At 35.7% G+C, this 14,937-nt stretch overlaps 2 protein-coding genes across 6 annotated transcripts in view; one reads left to right on the top strand and one right to left on the bottom strand.

Annotated features, from left to right (window-relative positions):
* Positions 1 to 39: 39 nt before the first annotated feature.
* The window catches only part of EIF2AK1 (eukaryotic translation initiation factor 2 alpha kinase 1), a 40,400-nt gene continuing 25,502 nt past the window's right edge, over positions 40 to 14,937 (bottom strand). For 2 of the 4 annotated variants that reach the window (XM_001377529.4, XM_056804355.1), the window contains 4 exons: positions 12,808 to 12,922; positions 11,985 to 12,064; positions 2,553 to 2,786; positions 40 to 365 (listed from right to left, as the gene is read on the bottom strand). In XM_001377529.4, coding sequence (XP_001377566.2) covers positions 231 to 365; positions 2,553 to 2,786; positions 11,985 to 12,064; positions 12,808 to 12,922 — 564 coding nt within the window. In that variant the 3' untranslated portion in view covers positions 40 to 230. The remainder of the gene's footprint in view (positions 366 to 2,552; positions 2,787 to 11,984; positions 12,065 to 12,807; positions 12,923 to 14,937) is intronic. The other 2 variants (XM_056804356.1, XM_007498266.3) reach the window with 1 other exon arrangement.
* Positions 14,413 to 14,937, top strand: part of ANKRD61 (ankyrin repeat domain 61) — a 42,953-nt gene continuing 42,428 nt past the window's right edge. For both annotated transcript variants that reach the window (XM_056804360.1, XM_007498264.3), the window contains exon 1: positions 14,413 to 14,702. In XM_056804360.1, coding sequence (XP_056660338.1) covers positions 14,487 to 14,702 — 216 coding nt within the window. In that variant the 5' untranslated portion in view covers positions 14,413 to 14,486. The remainder of the gene's footprint in view (positions 14,703 to 14,937) is intronic.

Below are 14,937 nucleotides of genomic sequence, written 5' to 3' on the forward strand. Positions count from 1 at the left end.
ATTAGCAAGGTAAGCAAAAGAATCCTTAGATAAAAACAATTTTATAGGTTTTAAACCTTGATTTTAATAATTTTACTCTGTACATACAGATTAAGAACATTAAGAATACAAGAAAACCCCAACCACATATAAATTTGTAAAACGTATTCATATTCCAGTAGATCCAACAAAATTAACAAGTACTTCTTAAAAAATTATTGTGCCCATTCTTATACATATCCTATCAGGGGTCAGACTGGAGAGTCCCCACATTCTTTCAAGTCTTCCTTCATGCCTTTTTCCAGAGAAAGCAGTCTTATAGTTTCCTTGAGCTTTTCAATTTCTTTTTCTTGTTCAACTACTTTCTTCTGTAGGATACAATTCACCTGAAAAGAAAAAAAATATAATCTACACAGTGATAACTCCTCTATTTTTCCCACTAAGGTATGGGGTGGTTTTGTCCCCTTCATAGACAGCAACAAAAATCCCAACAAGTCCTTTTTCAGAAAAAGATGAGGCTACATTTCCATTTGATCATAAAACATTTTCTTGAGAACAGAATCCTTCTGTAAACATGTTTTATATGAACCAGGGAAAACAACAAGCAATTATCCATCAGTCATCTACAGTTTTAGGAAGAAGGCTAAAGTGGTATTTCAAAGGTAAATTTAATAATCTTCCTCTACAGGATATGAAAATGTTGGCTTAAATAGACAACAAAACATGTTTGACATGATTAATGATATATATCCTCTATTAAAATCCCTAAATTAGTGGAAAAAAGTTATTCTAAATTTGGGGAAAATTTTAAAAATCTTTAAAAACATATAGCCTTTAAATTGTGAGTCATTTAATAGTCAACGAATACCATTGTACAAAGCTCTATGTAGTATTTTGTAAAGTTTTTCGCTTAAGTAATTAAAAAATAAGGCTTAATATCTGAAAAGTGGGTATGGTTAGATACCATATGGTAACCATACATACTTTGTAGTGTAGCATAGGAATGACTTGGCCAAGCCCAGACTTTTAAAAATATCATTAGAAGGGAATTTAGCAATAATCTGGCTTATGTATAGATGACGAATTAGGCCTGGACAGGTTAAATAATTTATCCAAAGTCATAGCCATTTAGTGGAAGAAGCCTCTTAAAATATTTTTAAAATAAAATTTCATTTTTAGATTCTCATTTTCTCCCCTCTGTCCAGTCTCTTATCCCCAATTGAGAAAACAAGAAAAATAAAAACCATGTATAGTCACGCTTGTATTCATTGACTCTGCCCAAACAAAAAAACGACACCTCAGTCTGTCCTCTGAATTCATCACTTCTAACAGAAGGTAGTATATTTAATCATGGGACCTCAGAAACTGGTTAGTCGTTGTATTGATCATAGTACAAATAAAGTTCTTTTGTCTTTACAGTTTTGTTCTTGGTATACAAGTTGTTTCTCACTGCTCATTATGCATTTCTCCATACAAATCTTCCTATGTTTCTCTGACCATGCCCTTGAATCATTTTTTATAGCACAACAGTATTCTATCACATACATATAACTTGTTCAGCCATTCCAACTGAGAGACATCATCAGTTTCTAAATCTTTGGTACCACAAAAACAAAAAGAGCTACTATAACTTTTGCATATATGAGTCCTTTTCCTCTTGCTTTGGTCTCTTTGGGGTATAGATCTAGTAGAGGTATAATGAGGTCAGTGGGTATTACAGTGTGATAGCCTTTGAGACATAATTCCAATTTGCACTGATGACTATTTGGACCAGTTTATAAGTCAATAATGTATTCACGTACTTGTTTTCCTATGGTCCCACCTGCATTCATCATTATCCTTTTTTGTCAACGTCACCAATCTTATAGGTGTGAGAGAGAACCTCAGAATTGTGTTAATTGACATTTCTCTATTAGTGCTTTAAAGTATTCTTTCATGTGGTTATTGCTACCTATTCCTATTCTTTCACCTTTTCATTAATTAGTCATTCCAGAACAAGATGCACTACACCTCAATGAAGTGATGGCCTAATATAAATCATGTAAATACATACTGAACATTCTTGCTTCCTACCTAGCCAAAAATTAATTAACTTGCTCCTCTAGACTGTAGATCTCCTGAGACACCTGTCTGATGTTAAATCAAGCTGCTCTTCCACACTTAATTTGTATTCTTTTTTTGAGACTGTTCTTTTACATACTAGAGCACAAATACAGTTTTTTCATAAAATCTATAAAATGTTAGTAGAAAGGAAATACTTGGGCTAAGAGTAGAATTCGGGAAACATAATAAAGTGTGCCTATATAAGAGAATAAAAAGTCAATCTGTTTAATTTCTTCCAAAATAATTTGGAATAACTTTACCCCTCAGACTACCAAAGAGATTCTTGAGAAGAGAGAAAAGAATTGCCATAAACCAATTTCCTTTTCACTGGCCTACTTAAAAAGAGGCATACTTTCATAATATGAACTTTTTTTTTGGTGTGAAGAACATTGAGTAGTAATTTGTAATGACAAAATGCTATTTTTTAAGCACTACATTTAAGCAACAAATTGAATATCATAATAACATACATTTCCAGGACTTTGAAAAAGTTCACTTTCCAGTAGCTCTGCAGCAGATGGTCGCTGTGAAGAATTACTCCTGGTTAATTGTTTTATGTATTTAGCTTGTACTGGACATCTTTGGCTAAGCGATTCTGGAATATGACCATTTCTTAAGCCTGTCAGAACTTCTGCTCTTTCCATTTCTGTTCCAAATGGCTGAAAGAGCTCTAGAAGAATCACACCCAAACTATACATGTCTGACTAGAAAAACAAGAAGCACACAAGTTAATTAGTGGAAATTCACTTTCAGACTGGCATTTTTACATTTTGATTTTGTAACAGAAGAAAAAATAAATTGTTTAAAGCCCATAGGTTTACCATTCTGATAAGAAAACTGGATTTACATTTACCAACAACAAAAGAAGTGGGTAACAGGACTAGAATGTCCCCAATAGGCAAGAAGACAAATGACAAATCAATTACTAAGATTTCAAAAGTCTACTTGTTCTAAATCTATACATTTTAATCCTTTCATCTCTCCAACCTGTCTAGGCCTTTCAAAGGAGGATACCCTAGAACAAATAAGGTTCTCCTAGATTGGTCACTGTACAAAGAAAAAAATGAGATAAGTTCTAACACTCCCTACCCAATGAAAAATTAAATTCTCATTGGAGAAACTGATAAAAAAAAAACTTTAGTCTGCTATAAACTGTAGCAGAAAATTGTAAAATTACTTTCAGGTTCAACTGTCCCTTTACCTCTACTCATCAATAAAGTATTTTTGGTAGATTTAACATATAATTTTACTTTCCTATACAATAAATCTATACCAATTTATTTAAAAAGGTTCTTAAAAGTTCTAGCCAAGTTTGTTTGGTAGATACGATTTAACCAAAAGGACACCTTTGTGATATTCCCTATTATCAAAACTGAATTATTATTCATAAATGAAAAAGTAAGTATAAGCTAGGCTTACTCTAGGAAAGAAGTTTTCTGAGAACACTCCCTTACTTCCTCACATTTTCCTTAAAACTCTTACCAAGACAAAAGCCCAGTGAGGGTTAGGCAATGTGAGGTTAAGTGACTTACCCAGGGTTACACAGCTGGAAAATGCCTGAGGCCATATTTGAACCCAGGTCCTCCTGTCTCTGGGCTTGACACTCAGTTCACTGAACCACATAGCTGTTCCCCTTACTCACACTTTCTAGACCAAGTCTAGGTACTTTCCTTGTCTTCATCACAGGCGAGTAGAATAGTAAGCTATATGAGGGTAATACTCGTCTCTCCAAACACCTAGCACAACTGCTTCACACATAATTGCCACTTAAGAAATATTTATTGAATTGATATTCTCTAAGAAGTCCTGGAGTTTTTTTTAAAGGACTTATTAAAATCTTAGATTATATTCAACTGCAGAGAATTCCATTCCCTTACACAGTTAAGCTTCCTCATTAAATTTCAATTAACTCTTTGCCAGATTTGTTCAAGAACAATCTCCTAGGAAGAACCTGGTGAAGATTGCATTTTATACTGACAGATTTTTTTTTTTAGGACTTCTGTAAACTTTTTTATTTTTATTATAATTTCATTATAATATATATGATTATATAATATATAATTTAATTATAATTTATTATTTATTTTTTTATTTGGTAAATTTCAAACATTATTCCCTGGTTACAAAAGTCATTTTCTATTCCTCCCTCTCCTCCTATAGCCGACGCACAATTCCACTGGGTATTAAATGTGTCCTTGACCAGAATCAATTTCCATATGGTTGGTATTTTCACTAGGATGTTTATTCAGAGTCTACATCCCCTCTCATATCCCCCTCGACCTGAGTAATCAAGCAGTTATTTTTCTTTGGAGTTATTAATCCCACAGTTTTTCCTCAGAATATGGATAGTGTTCTTTCTCACACATCCCTCTGGATCACTGCATTGCCACTAATGGAGAAGTCCATTACATTCGATTGTACCACAGTATCTCGGTTTCTGTGTACAATGTTCTCCTGATTCTGTTCCTCTCCCTCTACATCACTTCCTGGAGGTTGTTCCAGTCTCCATGGAATTCCTCCACTTTATTATTCCTTTGAGCACAATAGTATTCCATCACCAACATATACCACAATTTGTTCAGCCATTCCCCAATTGAAGGGCATCCCCTCATTTTCCAATTTTTTGCCACCACAAAGAGTGCAGCTATGAATATTCTTGTACAAGTCTTTTTCCTTATTATCTCTTTGGGGTACAAACCCAGCAGTGCTATGGTTGGATCAAAGGGTAGACAGTCTTTTATCGCCCTTTGGGCATAGTTCCAAATTGCCCTCCAGAATGGTTGGATGAATTCACAACTCCACCAGCAATGAATGTCCCCACTTTGCCACATCCCCTCCAGCATTCATTACTTTCTTTGCTGTCATGTTAGCCAATCTTCTAGGTCTGAGGTGGTGCCTCAAAGTTGTTTTTATTTGCATCTCTCTGATTATGAGAGATTTAGAACATTTTTTCAAATGGTTTTGATTTCTTTGACTGAAAATTGCCTATTCATATCCCTTGCCTATTTATCAATTGGAGAATGGCTTGATTTTTTGTACAATTGATTTAGCTCTTTGTAAATTTGAGTAATTAGACCTTTGTCAGAGGTTTTTGTTATGAAGATTGTTTCCCAGTTTGTTATTTCCCTTCTGATTTTGGTTACATTGATTTTGTTTGTACAAAAACTTTTTAATTTGATGTAGTTAAAATTATTTATTTTACATTTCATGACTCTAAGTCTTGCTTGGTTTAAAAATTTTTCCCTTCCCAAAGATCTAAAATGTATACTATTCTGTGTTCACCTAATTTACTTATGCTTTCCTTCTTTATGTTCAAGTCATTCACCCATTCTGAGTTTATCTTGGTGTAGGGTGTGAGGTGTTGATCCAAGTTTAATCTCTCCCACACTGTCTTCCAATTTTCCCAGCAGTTTTTAATCAAATAGTGGATTTTTGTCCCAAAAGCTGGGATCTTTGGGCTTGTCATAGACTGTCTTGCTGAGGTCCCTTGCCCCAAGTCTATTCCACTGATCCTCCTTTCTGTCTCTTAGCCAGTACCAAATTGTTTTGATGACCACTGCTTTATAGTACAGTTTGAGATCTGGGACTGCAAGGCCACCTTCCTTTGTATTTTTTTTCATTATTTCCCTGGATATCCTTAATCTTTGGTTCTTCCAAATGAACTCTGTTATGGTTTTTTCTAATTCAGTAAAAAAGTTTTTTGGAAGTTAGATGGGTATGGCACTAAATAGATAAGTTTGGGTAGGATGATCATTTTTATTATGTTATGTGAATCTTAAAATTGCTCAGACTCTACTTCAGAAGATTTGATTAAGCTATTCCCCATTTTTAACAATGGAGGTACTTGGTCAGGAATGTATTGAGAACTTTTAAAATTACTCTACCCTATTCAGACAGTGCCTTAGGGGAAGATAAAGTTGAAAACTCCTGATTGAACAATGAAAAATCCCTAACTCATACTTATAGTAAAGCTAGAACCTTAAGCTAGGTCTATTTTTAGATCTAATAAAAAAGGATGCTAGGCACCTATAAAGGTTAAATTAGTCACTAAAAGGTCAAGCAACTTACAAAAGGCAAGCTTAACAAAAAGAGGTATGAAGTTTTTATCTAACCAGAGAAGGTGAGAACAAAAGAAGATAAGAACTAGGAATGGGCAGTCCTGGGAAAAAAAGCGTCTACTGTGATTGGTAGATGTGAAAATTTAGGGGACATGACATAAGAGAAAATTCTCTTTAAAAGGAGGTCAATTGAATTCAGTTGGGACTCTGAACTCAGTTCAGGGGTTCAGGAGTTCAGTGGAGGACTGGAACTTGCTTGAGAAGATCTTGTGGCAAGTGATAAAGACTGACTTGGTCTCCCTTAGGCTCAGGCCTAGGCCATTTGGCCTAGGCCCTTTCTACTATTCTCTCTCTCTCTTTCTCTCTCTCCCCTTCTCTCCCTCCCTCCCTCTCTCTTTCTTTCTCTCTCTCCCCTTCCCTTAATTCCCTCATTTATATTAATTAAAATCTCCATAAAACCCAGCTGACTTTGTTGATTTGCTTGTTGATATATGGTCAATTATGTGGATGGTTTTCCTGATATTGAACCATCCTTGCATTCCTGGTATAAATCCCACCTGATCATAGTGAATCACCCTTCTGATCACTTGCTGGAGTCTTTTTGCTAATATTCTATTTCATATTTGGGAATTTTTCCATGGTGACCACTTAATTTTAGATTTTAAATCAAGACACTAAAAATTATCTTTACAGTTTGGCTGAAACCATTACAGTTTTGACAATTCACACTCTTGGCAAACCACATTTTCGTGGTTACAGTTTGCTCATCCTACCCATGAGCAGTTAATGTTTTTCCAATTGCTCAGATCTAGTTTTAGTTGTGTGGAAAGTGTTTTGTAGTTGTGTTCATATAGTTCCTGTGTCTGTCTTGGCAGATAGATTCCTAGGTGTTTTATATTGTCTAGGGTGATTTTGAATGGAATTTCTCTAATTCCTGCTGCTGAGATGTGTTGGAGATATATAGAAATGCTGATGACTTATGTGGGTTTATTTTGTATCCTGCAACTTTGCTAAAATGGTTGATTATTTCCACTAGCTTTCTAGTTGATTCTCTAGGATTCTTTCAGTATACCATCATATCATCTGCAAAGAGTGATATCTTGGTCTCTTCATTGCCAATTTTAATACCTTCAATTTCTTTTTCTTCTCTAATTGCTACTGCTAGTGTTTCTAGTACAATGTTAAATAATAAAGGTGATAATGGGCATCCTTGTTTCACTCCTGATCTTATTGGGAATGCATCTAGTTTATCCCCACTGCAGACGATGTTGGCTGATGGTTTTAGATAGATACTGTTTCTTATTTTTAGGAAAGACCCTTCTAGTCATATACTTTCTAGTCTTTTTAATAGGAATGAGTGTTGTATTTTATCAAAGGCTTTTTCTGCGTCTATTGAGATAATCATGTGATTTTTGTTGGTTTGCTTATTGATATGGTCAATTATGTGGATGGTTTTCCTGATATTGAACCATCCTTGATTCCTGGTATAAATCCTACCTGATCATAGTGAATAACCCTCCTGATCATTTGCTGGAGTCTTTTTGCTAGTATCCTATTGAAGATTTTTGCATCTATGTTCATTAAGGAGATTGGTCTGTAGTTTTTCTCCGTTTCTGACCTGCCTGGCTTTGGAATCAGTACCATATTTGTGTCATAAAAAGAATTTGGTAGAACCCCCTCTTTGCTTATTATGTCAAATAGTTTGTATAGTATTGGGATTTGCTGTTCTTTGAATGTTTGATAGAATTCACTTGTGAATCCATCAGGCCCTGGGGATTTTTTCTTAGGGAGTTCTTTGATGGCCTGTCCAATTTCTTTTTCTGATGTGAGATTATTTAAGAATTCTATTTCTTCTTCTGTTAATCTAGGCAATTTATATTTTTGTAAATATTCCTCCATATTACCTAGATTGGCATGTTTATTGCCATATAATTGGGCAAAATATTTTTTAATGATTGTCTTAATTTTCTATTCATTGGAGGTGAGGTCTCCCTTTTCATCTATGATATACTGCTAATTTGATTTTCTTCTTTCCTTTTTTAAATTAAATTGACCAGTATTTTGTCTATTTTGTTTTTTCAAAATACCAGCTTCTAGTCTTATTTATTAGTTCAATAGTTCTATCACTTTCGATTTTATTAATTTCTCCCTTAATTTTTAGGATTTCTAATTTGGTTTTCTTCTGGGGATTTTTAATTTGTTTGCTTTCAAGTTTTGGGATTTGCATGTCCAAATCATTGACCTCTGCCCTCCCTAATTTGTTAATATATGCACTCACAGATATAAATTTTCCTCTGAGTACTGCTTTGGCTGCATCCCATAGATTTTGAAAAGATGTCTCATCATTGTCATTTTCTTCAATGAAATTATTTGTTTCTATGATTTGTTCTCTAACCGATTTTGGAGAATCATATTGTTTAATTTCCAATTAATTTTTGATTTGCCTCTCCATGTACCCTTACTGATCATTATTATTGTCTTATGATATGAAAAGGTTGCATTAATTATTTCTGCTTTTCTGCATTTGTATGCCATGTTTTTATGACCTAGTTGTTCAATCTCTGTGAATGTGCCATGTGCTGCTGAAAGAAGGTGTTCCTTTTTGTCCCTATTTATTTTTCTCCATATATCTATTAACTCTAATTTTTCTAAGATTTCATTCACCTCTTTTTTATTTTTTTTATTTGATTTTATCTAAATTTGATAGTGGTAGGCTCAGGTCTCCCACTAGTATAGTTTTACTATTTATTTCCTCCTTCAATTCTACTAGTTTTTCCATTAGAAATTTGGGTGCTATGCCATTTGGTGCATACATGTTGATTAGTGATATTTCCTCACTGTCTATACTCCCTTTTATCAGGATGTATTTACCTTCCCTATCCCTTCTAATCAGGTCTATTTTTATTTTGGCTTTGTCAGATATTATGATTGCAACTCCTGCCTTCTTTCTATCAGTTGAGACCCAATAGGTCTTGCTCCAACCTTTAATTCTGACCTTGTGAGTATCTACTCGCCTCATGTGTGTTTCCTGTAGACAACATATGGTAGGGTTTTATATTCTAATTCACTCTCCTATTTGTCTATGTTTTATGGGTGAGTTCATCCCATTCCTGTTCAAAGTTATGATTGTCACTTGTGAATTTCCTAGCATTTTGATATCCTCTCCTAGTTCTGTCCTTTCTTCTTTTGCTATATCCTTTTAAACCAGTGGTTTACTTTTAATCAATCCCCCTAATCCCTTCCCTTGATATGCTTCCCTTTCTGGTCCCTCCCTTTTTGTACTCTCTCTCCCCTGACCCCCTTAGTTTTACCTTCTCCCTTACCCTGTAGGACAAGATAGAATTTAAGATCCCAATGGATCTAGATGCTCTTCCCTCTTAAGAGTTGATTTCACTGAGAGTAAGGTTTAAGTATTATCTATTAGCACTCTCTTCCTCTCCTTCTTATAAGAGTATTCTTTCCCTCCCCTTCCCATGTGTATCTTTGTGTGAAAAAGATTATTCCATTTATTTTATTTCTTCAAGTATCTCTTGGTACCCTCTTCGATTCCCCCCCACCTTTTTCTTTATTTTGCATAAAATCTTATAGCTCTTTATGCCCCAATATTTTCCTAGGAGTGATTCTTCTAATTATTGTTATAATGAATACAGTTTTTGAGTTACAAATAACATTTTCCCCATATATTAATATATATAATTTGATCTAAATGTAGCCCTTAAAGAAGAGACTTTGAATACAAAAAAAAAACATTTTTCTCCTTTTCCCTCTTTTTATTCTTTTCATGTTTTTCTTGCTCTTTGTGTTTGGATATCAAACTTTCCACTTAGTTCTGGTCTTTTCTTTACAAATATTTGGAAATCTTCTATTTTGTTGAATGCCCATACTTTCCCCTGGAAGTATATAGTCAGTTTTGATGGATAGGTGATTCTTGGTTGAAGACCCAGTTCTCTTGCCTTTCTGAATATCATGTTCTAGGCCTTGCGGTCCTTTAGTGTGGAAGCTGCCAGGTTTTGTGTGATCCTGATTGGTGCTCCTTGGTATCTGAATTTTCTTTTTTTGGCTTCTTGTAGAATTTTCTCCTTAGCTTGAACGCATTGGAATTTCGCAATTACATTCCTGAGAGTTGTCTTTTGGGGATTCAGTAGAGGGTGTTCTATGAACTCTTTCAATGTCTATTTTTGCCCCCTTGTTCAAGAACATCAGGGCAGTTTTCTTGGATGATTTCTTGTAGTATGATGTCAACATTTCTGTTTATTTCTGATTTTTCAGGTAGACCAATGATTCTCAAATTGTCTCTCCTTCCTCTGTTTTCCTGATCTGTCACCTTGTCAGTGAGATGTTTTATGTTTTCTTATATTTTGTCAGTCTTTTGACTTTGCTTTATTAATTCTTGCTGTTTTGCAAGATCATTGGTTTCCAGTTGCTCAATTCTGGTCCTTAAGGCCTGGTTTTCTGCTTTAATGTTTTGATTTTCAGCTATAATTTTTTGGTTTGGGGCTATAAATTTTTGATTTTCTTTTTGAACCATTTACCACTTATCTTACCAGAAAGCTTCCATCTTTTTAATAAGCTCCAATTTAAATTCTTCCAGAGCTTGTGGACAATTTCCATTTCTTTTGGAAGGTTTTGGAGCATTTATTTGGATTTCCTCATCTGCTATTTCCTCTGTATTTTTTCCTCCATAAAAATTATCCAAGGTCAACCCCTTCTTCTTGTTTTTCTTGATTTTGGGAAGTTGTTCCTGGGCACTGTTTGCCATCACTATGGTTGTTTTTCCTTCCCTTTCCAGTCAGAAATCTGAGTGAGGAGGGCAGGCTCTCTGTAAGGAGCTAAGGAGCAAGGATTTTGCCTGAGGCAAGCTCTCGAATCTCCGCAGCTGCGCTACCTTCCCAGGGGCACCCAAGGTCTGCACTCCCCTGTCCACCAGGGTTTCAGGTGTAACTGGCCTCAGGGGTAGGTCCTTGGTGGTTTTAGTCAGCTCTCAAGACCTACAGGTGTCCCTTGCTCACTCCCAAGGTTTCCTTTGCTCACTCGCTGATTCTGGCGTGTGCTGGCTTCAAGTGCCCAAGGTCTACGTTCCCCTGCCCGCCAGGGTTTCAAGTGTAACTGGTCTCAGGGGTAGGTCCTTGGTGGTCTTAGTCAGCTCCCAAGACCTAGAGGTGCACCTTGCTCGCTCCAGAGGTGCTCTTCATTCACTCACTGATTCTGGTGCGTGCTGGCTCTGAGCGCCAGATCTGAGCTCCCCCGCTGGCCCGCTGGGGTTTCGAGTGTAACTGCTCTCAGGTCCTTGGTGGTCTTAGTCAGCTCCCAAGACCTAGAGCTGCCCCTTGCTTGCTCCAGAGGTGCCCCTCCCTCAATCGTTGATTCTGAAGCACACTGGCTCTAACTCTGGCTCCAAAAGTGGGGTGAGGGAGGGTAGATCAGCTCAAGTTTGAGTAGGAGCTTTTTCACTCCCTTATAGTGTGGAACTGCCCAAAATCCCACGTACCTTCAATGCTGTGCCCTACTGTAGAGTCCCTTCATTCTTATGAGAATGGTTTTTTGGGGGACTTTTGAGGTCATCTATATCGGTGGGTATGAGGAGGGGAAGCGTCCCGCACCTAGACTGACGCGATGCTTACTCGGAAGTCTGTAAACTTTAAAATCTATAGTGACAGCTTTTTATAAAACAATTCAATGTAAGTAGTGACTTGAAAATAACCAAAAGTACAAAAATTCTAACAGGAAAAAAAAACACAAGTTTTGTTAGAGCAATATGATATGCATAGAGAAACTGGTGCTTGAATGCTACCCAAAACCCATATTAAAGAAAGCAAGAAATGTATATTTTTTAATTGGCCCTACCTTGGCATCATATTCAGATCCTTGCAGCTGTTCTGGTGAAGCATACAGACTAGTACCCACTCCAGAAGTATGTGTAAGTCCTATAATTTGAATATTCTGAATATTAGCAACAGTTCCATCCAATACATTTGACTTAACCTTGGTTACAATTTTTCTTACTCTGTCATTACCAACAATAAAACTATTGAATTCTTGCTGGGTTCCAGATATAACTTCTAGAAGGTGATTATACTTTTAATGCTTCCATTCTACTTGATTTTATATGTAAGGATACTTCTACTACAGGTGCAACTTATCAGTCCACTATTATTTTGGTACTCAGTGTATGATAGTTGCTGTGGCAATAAAATTCATCACCCTTTGGCCAACCTAATAATGAGCCTCTGAATTTGACTAGTTCAGTCTTTAGAATATAGACAAATAGTCCATCATTTATCTTTTTTTTTTAAACCTTTACCATCTGTCTTAGTAACAACTGCAAGGGCTAAACAAATGGGGTTAAGTGACTTGGCCAGGGTCACACAGCTAGGAAATGTCTGAAGTAAGATTTGTAAGTCCTCCCAACTCCAGGCTTGGATCTCTATCCATTCTGCTACCTAGCTACCCCTGAGCCTCTTCTTAAAACACGTTTAGCCTGGGGGTACCAGCCAGAACCAATGATCTGTTAGCACAGTCTTCAAGATATCAGGATTACCTCCTCACTGGAAGTCACTAGAGCCAGGGGAGTAGGGAAAGAAAAGGTAACTATTGCTGTTTAAAATTTAAAAGACCATATTTACAATGAAGCACTTAAATGTTGGGGGTTTTTTGACAGAAAACTTACTTTTTCTATTTCTACTGGTCCAGTCTGTGTCTTTCTGAATGAGGTCTGTACAGGCTAGGCCAAAATCTCCTATTCTTACATGATGGTCAGGGCCTTGAAGAAAAATATTTCTGGGCTACAAAAAGATAAAAGAATTCAATATCTTGGATTTGTCTCATGTATACAGTATATGTAATCAATATGTAGAAATATGTGACATAGTTTTTAAAAGAGTAATAATAGCAAGCATTTATATAGCACTAAGATTTGCAAAGCACAAATATCTAATTTTACCATCACAATGCAATGAGGAAAGTGCTACATGTATATATTTGAGATATATGATCAGGGAACAGTGGAACTCACAGCTGCTGGAGTTAGCAACCCTAGGCTTTTTGACTAGTATTTTACATATTTGACTCATAAAGAACTTACACGACCATTAAAATCACCAGGTATTTTTCACGGGAATTGCTATTTAATCATGCCTTCCTCTATTTTTGCTACTATAAAAATCCATTAAAAAAAACCTTTTGTATAATTTTACATTTATTCCTATAAATTTTTATCTTATTATATTTGATCCATCATTTATGTATATCTACATTTTTTTTTTACATCCTGACCTCATCCACTGTGTTGACTATCCCTCCAGTTTTGTGTCATTTGTAAAGGTTAAGCATGCCTTAAGTAGTTTTGTTCTAGTTTATTAAAATGTTCAAAAGCACAGATCCAAAGACAGATTCCTGGGCATTCTATTACAGACCTGTCCAAAATCATCCTGATTGCTCCTAAGATACAGCCATTAAATCAGTTCTGAATCCATCTACTTGTACAATAACTGAGTCTTGCTGGCAAGGAGAGATCAGGAGACCAACCAAATGAAAAAAGTATTATGAGTACAAAATATCTTTTTTTTTTTTTAAAGCCTTACTTTCTGCCTTGGAACCAATACTTAATATTGGTTCCAAGGCAGAAGAGTAGTAAGGACCAGGCAGTGGGGTTAAGTGATTTGCCCAGGGTCACACAGCTAGGAAGTATCTAAGGTCAGAATTGAACCCAGGTCCTCTTATCTCTAGGCCTGGCTCTCAATCCACTGAGCCACCTAGCTGCCCCTACAAAACATCTTTCATGTATTATATAATAGAAATAAAATTTTATTACAAGAAACAATCCAGCCTGATACATTTGTTCAAATTAGTCATGTTCATGATGAGGTCAAAATGAGAAATATTCCACTAAGATTTAAAATAATGCAATTGGCAAAAGTTTCTTTGTCTGAAATGTAATTTTAATATTAAAATTGACATTTTACAATCAAATTTTAGTTCCACATTTTTATTTATGAGATGTTTGCCACATCTAGTTGAATAATATGAGAAAAGAGTGGGTAGCCTATTATACATCATATTTAGATCTCTTCACCAGAAAGGCAAGCATCTAAAAGAAAAAAGCCCATTTAGAACCGACTGAAACTCAAGTTGGGGAACCACCAGAAAGTTGTTTATTTCTCCAGGATACAAAGAATACACCCCAAGGGTAAATTTTATTTTTGTTCATAGCTACAGCTTTAAATGCAATCATTCTAAAACTGTTCTAGAACCAAACTGAATCATCATAAAGAGTTTTAAATTGACCACATTCTACAACATACAGTTTCCCCTGAACTCTAATTTCTCACTGTCTAAAAAGTTTTTATAATGGGAAATATCACCAAAAGAGTAACCAGAGGCCCAGGAAACGACAGAGCCTCTTCTACTGAACCAGTGAGACTAAAAGCACTTCATACCAAACTCTATGAAGCCATAATGAGAGAAGATTGCACTACCATTGAAACTCTACTAAGAAATCATCCTGTAAATAAGCCAATAACTGTTTTGGCCAACTCCACATGCTACAGATTACTTCTGAACCAGGTAACTTGTACTGAAGGGAAACAAATTACTCAAGAGTTTGAAGGAAACTCATTTTTTAAAAGGGAGATAAAAGCTTCCTCTTCTTTTCTACTCTCCATCTCAAAATCCTTTTATGTTATCTTCCATTCTCTCTTCTTTTCACTCCAGTCTTGAGTCTGACAAGAAGGCCTCTCTTCACCAAGGCTTTTACCCTTGGTCTCATCCCATCTCTTTTCATTTCCTCTAGCAGACTGAT

The sequence above is a fragment of the Monodelphis domestica genome, chromosome 7, assembly GCF_027887165.1.
Source record: "Monodelphis domestica isolate mMonDom1 chromosome 7, mMonDom1.pri, whole genome shotgun sequence".
Classification (NCBI taxonomy): Eukaryota; Metazoa; Chordata; class Mammalia; order Didelphimorphia; family Didelphidae; genus Monodelphis; species Monodelphis domestica.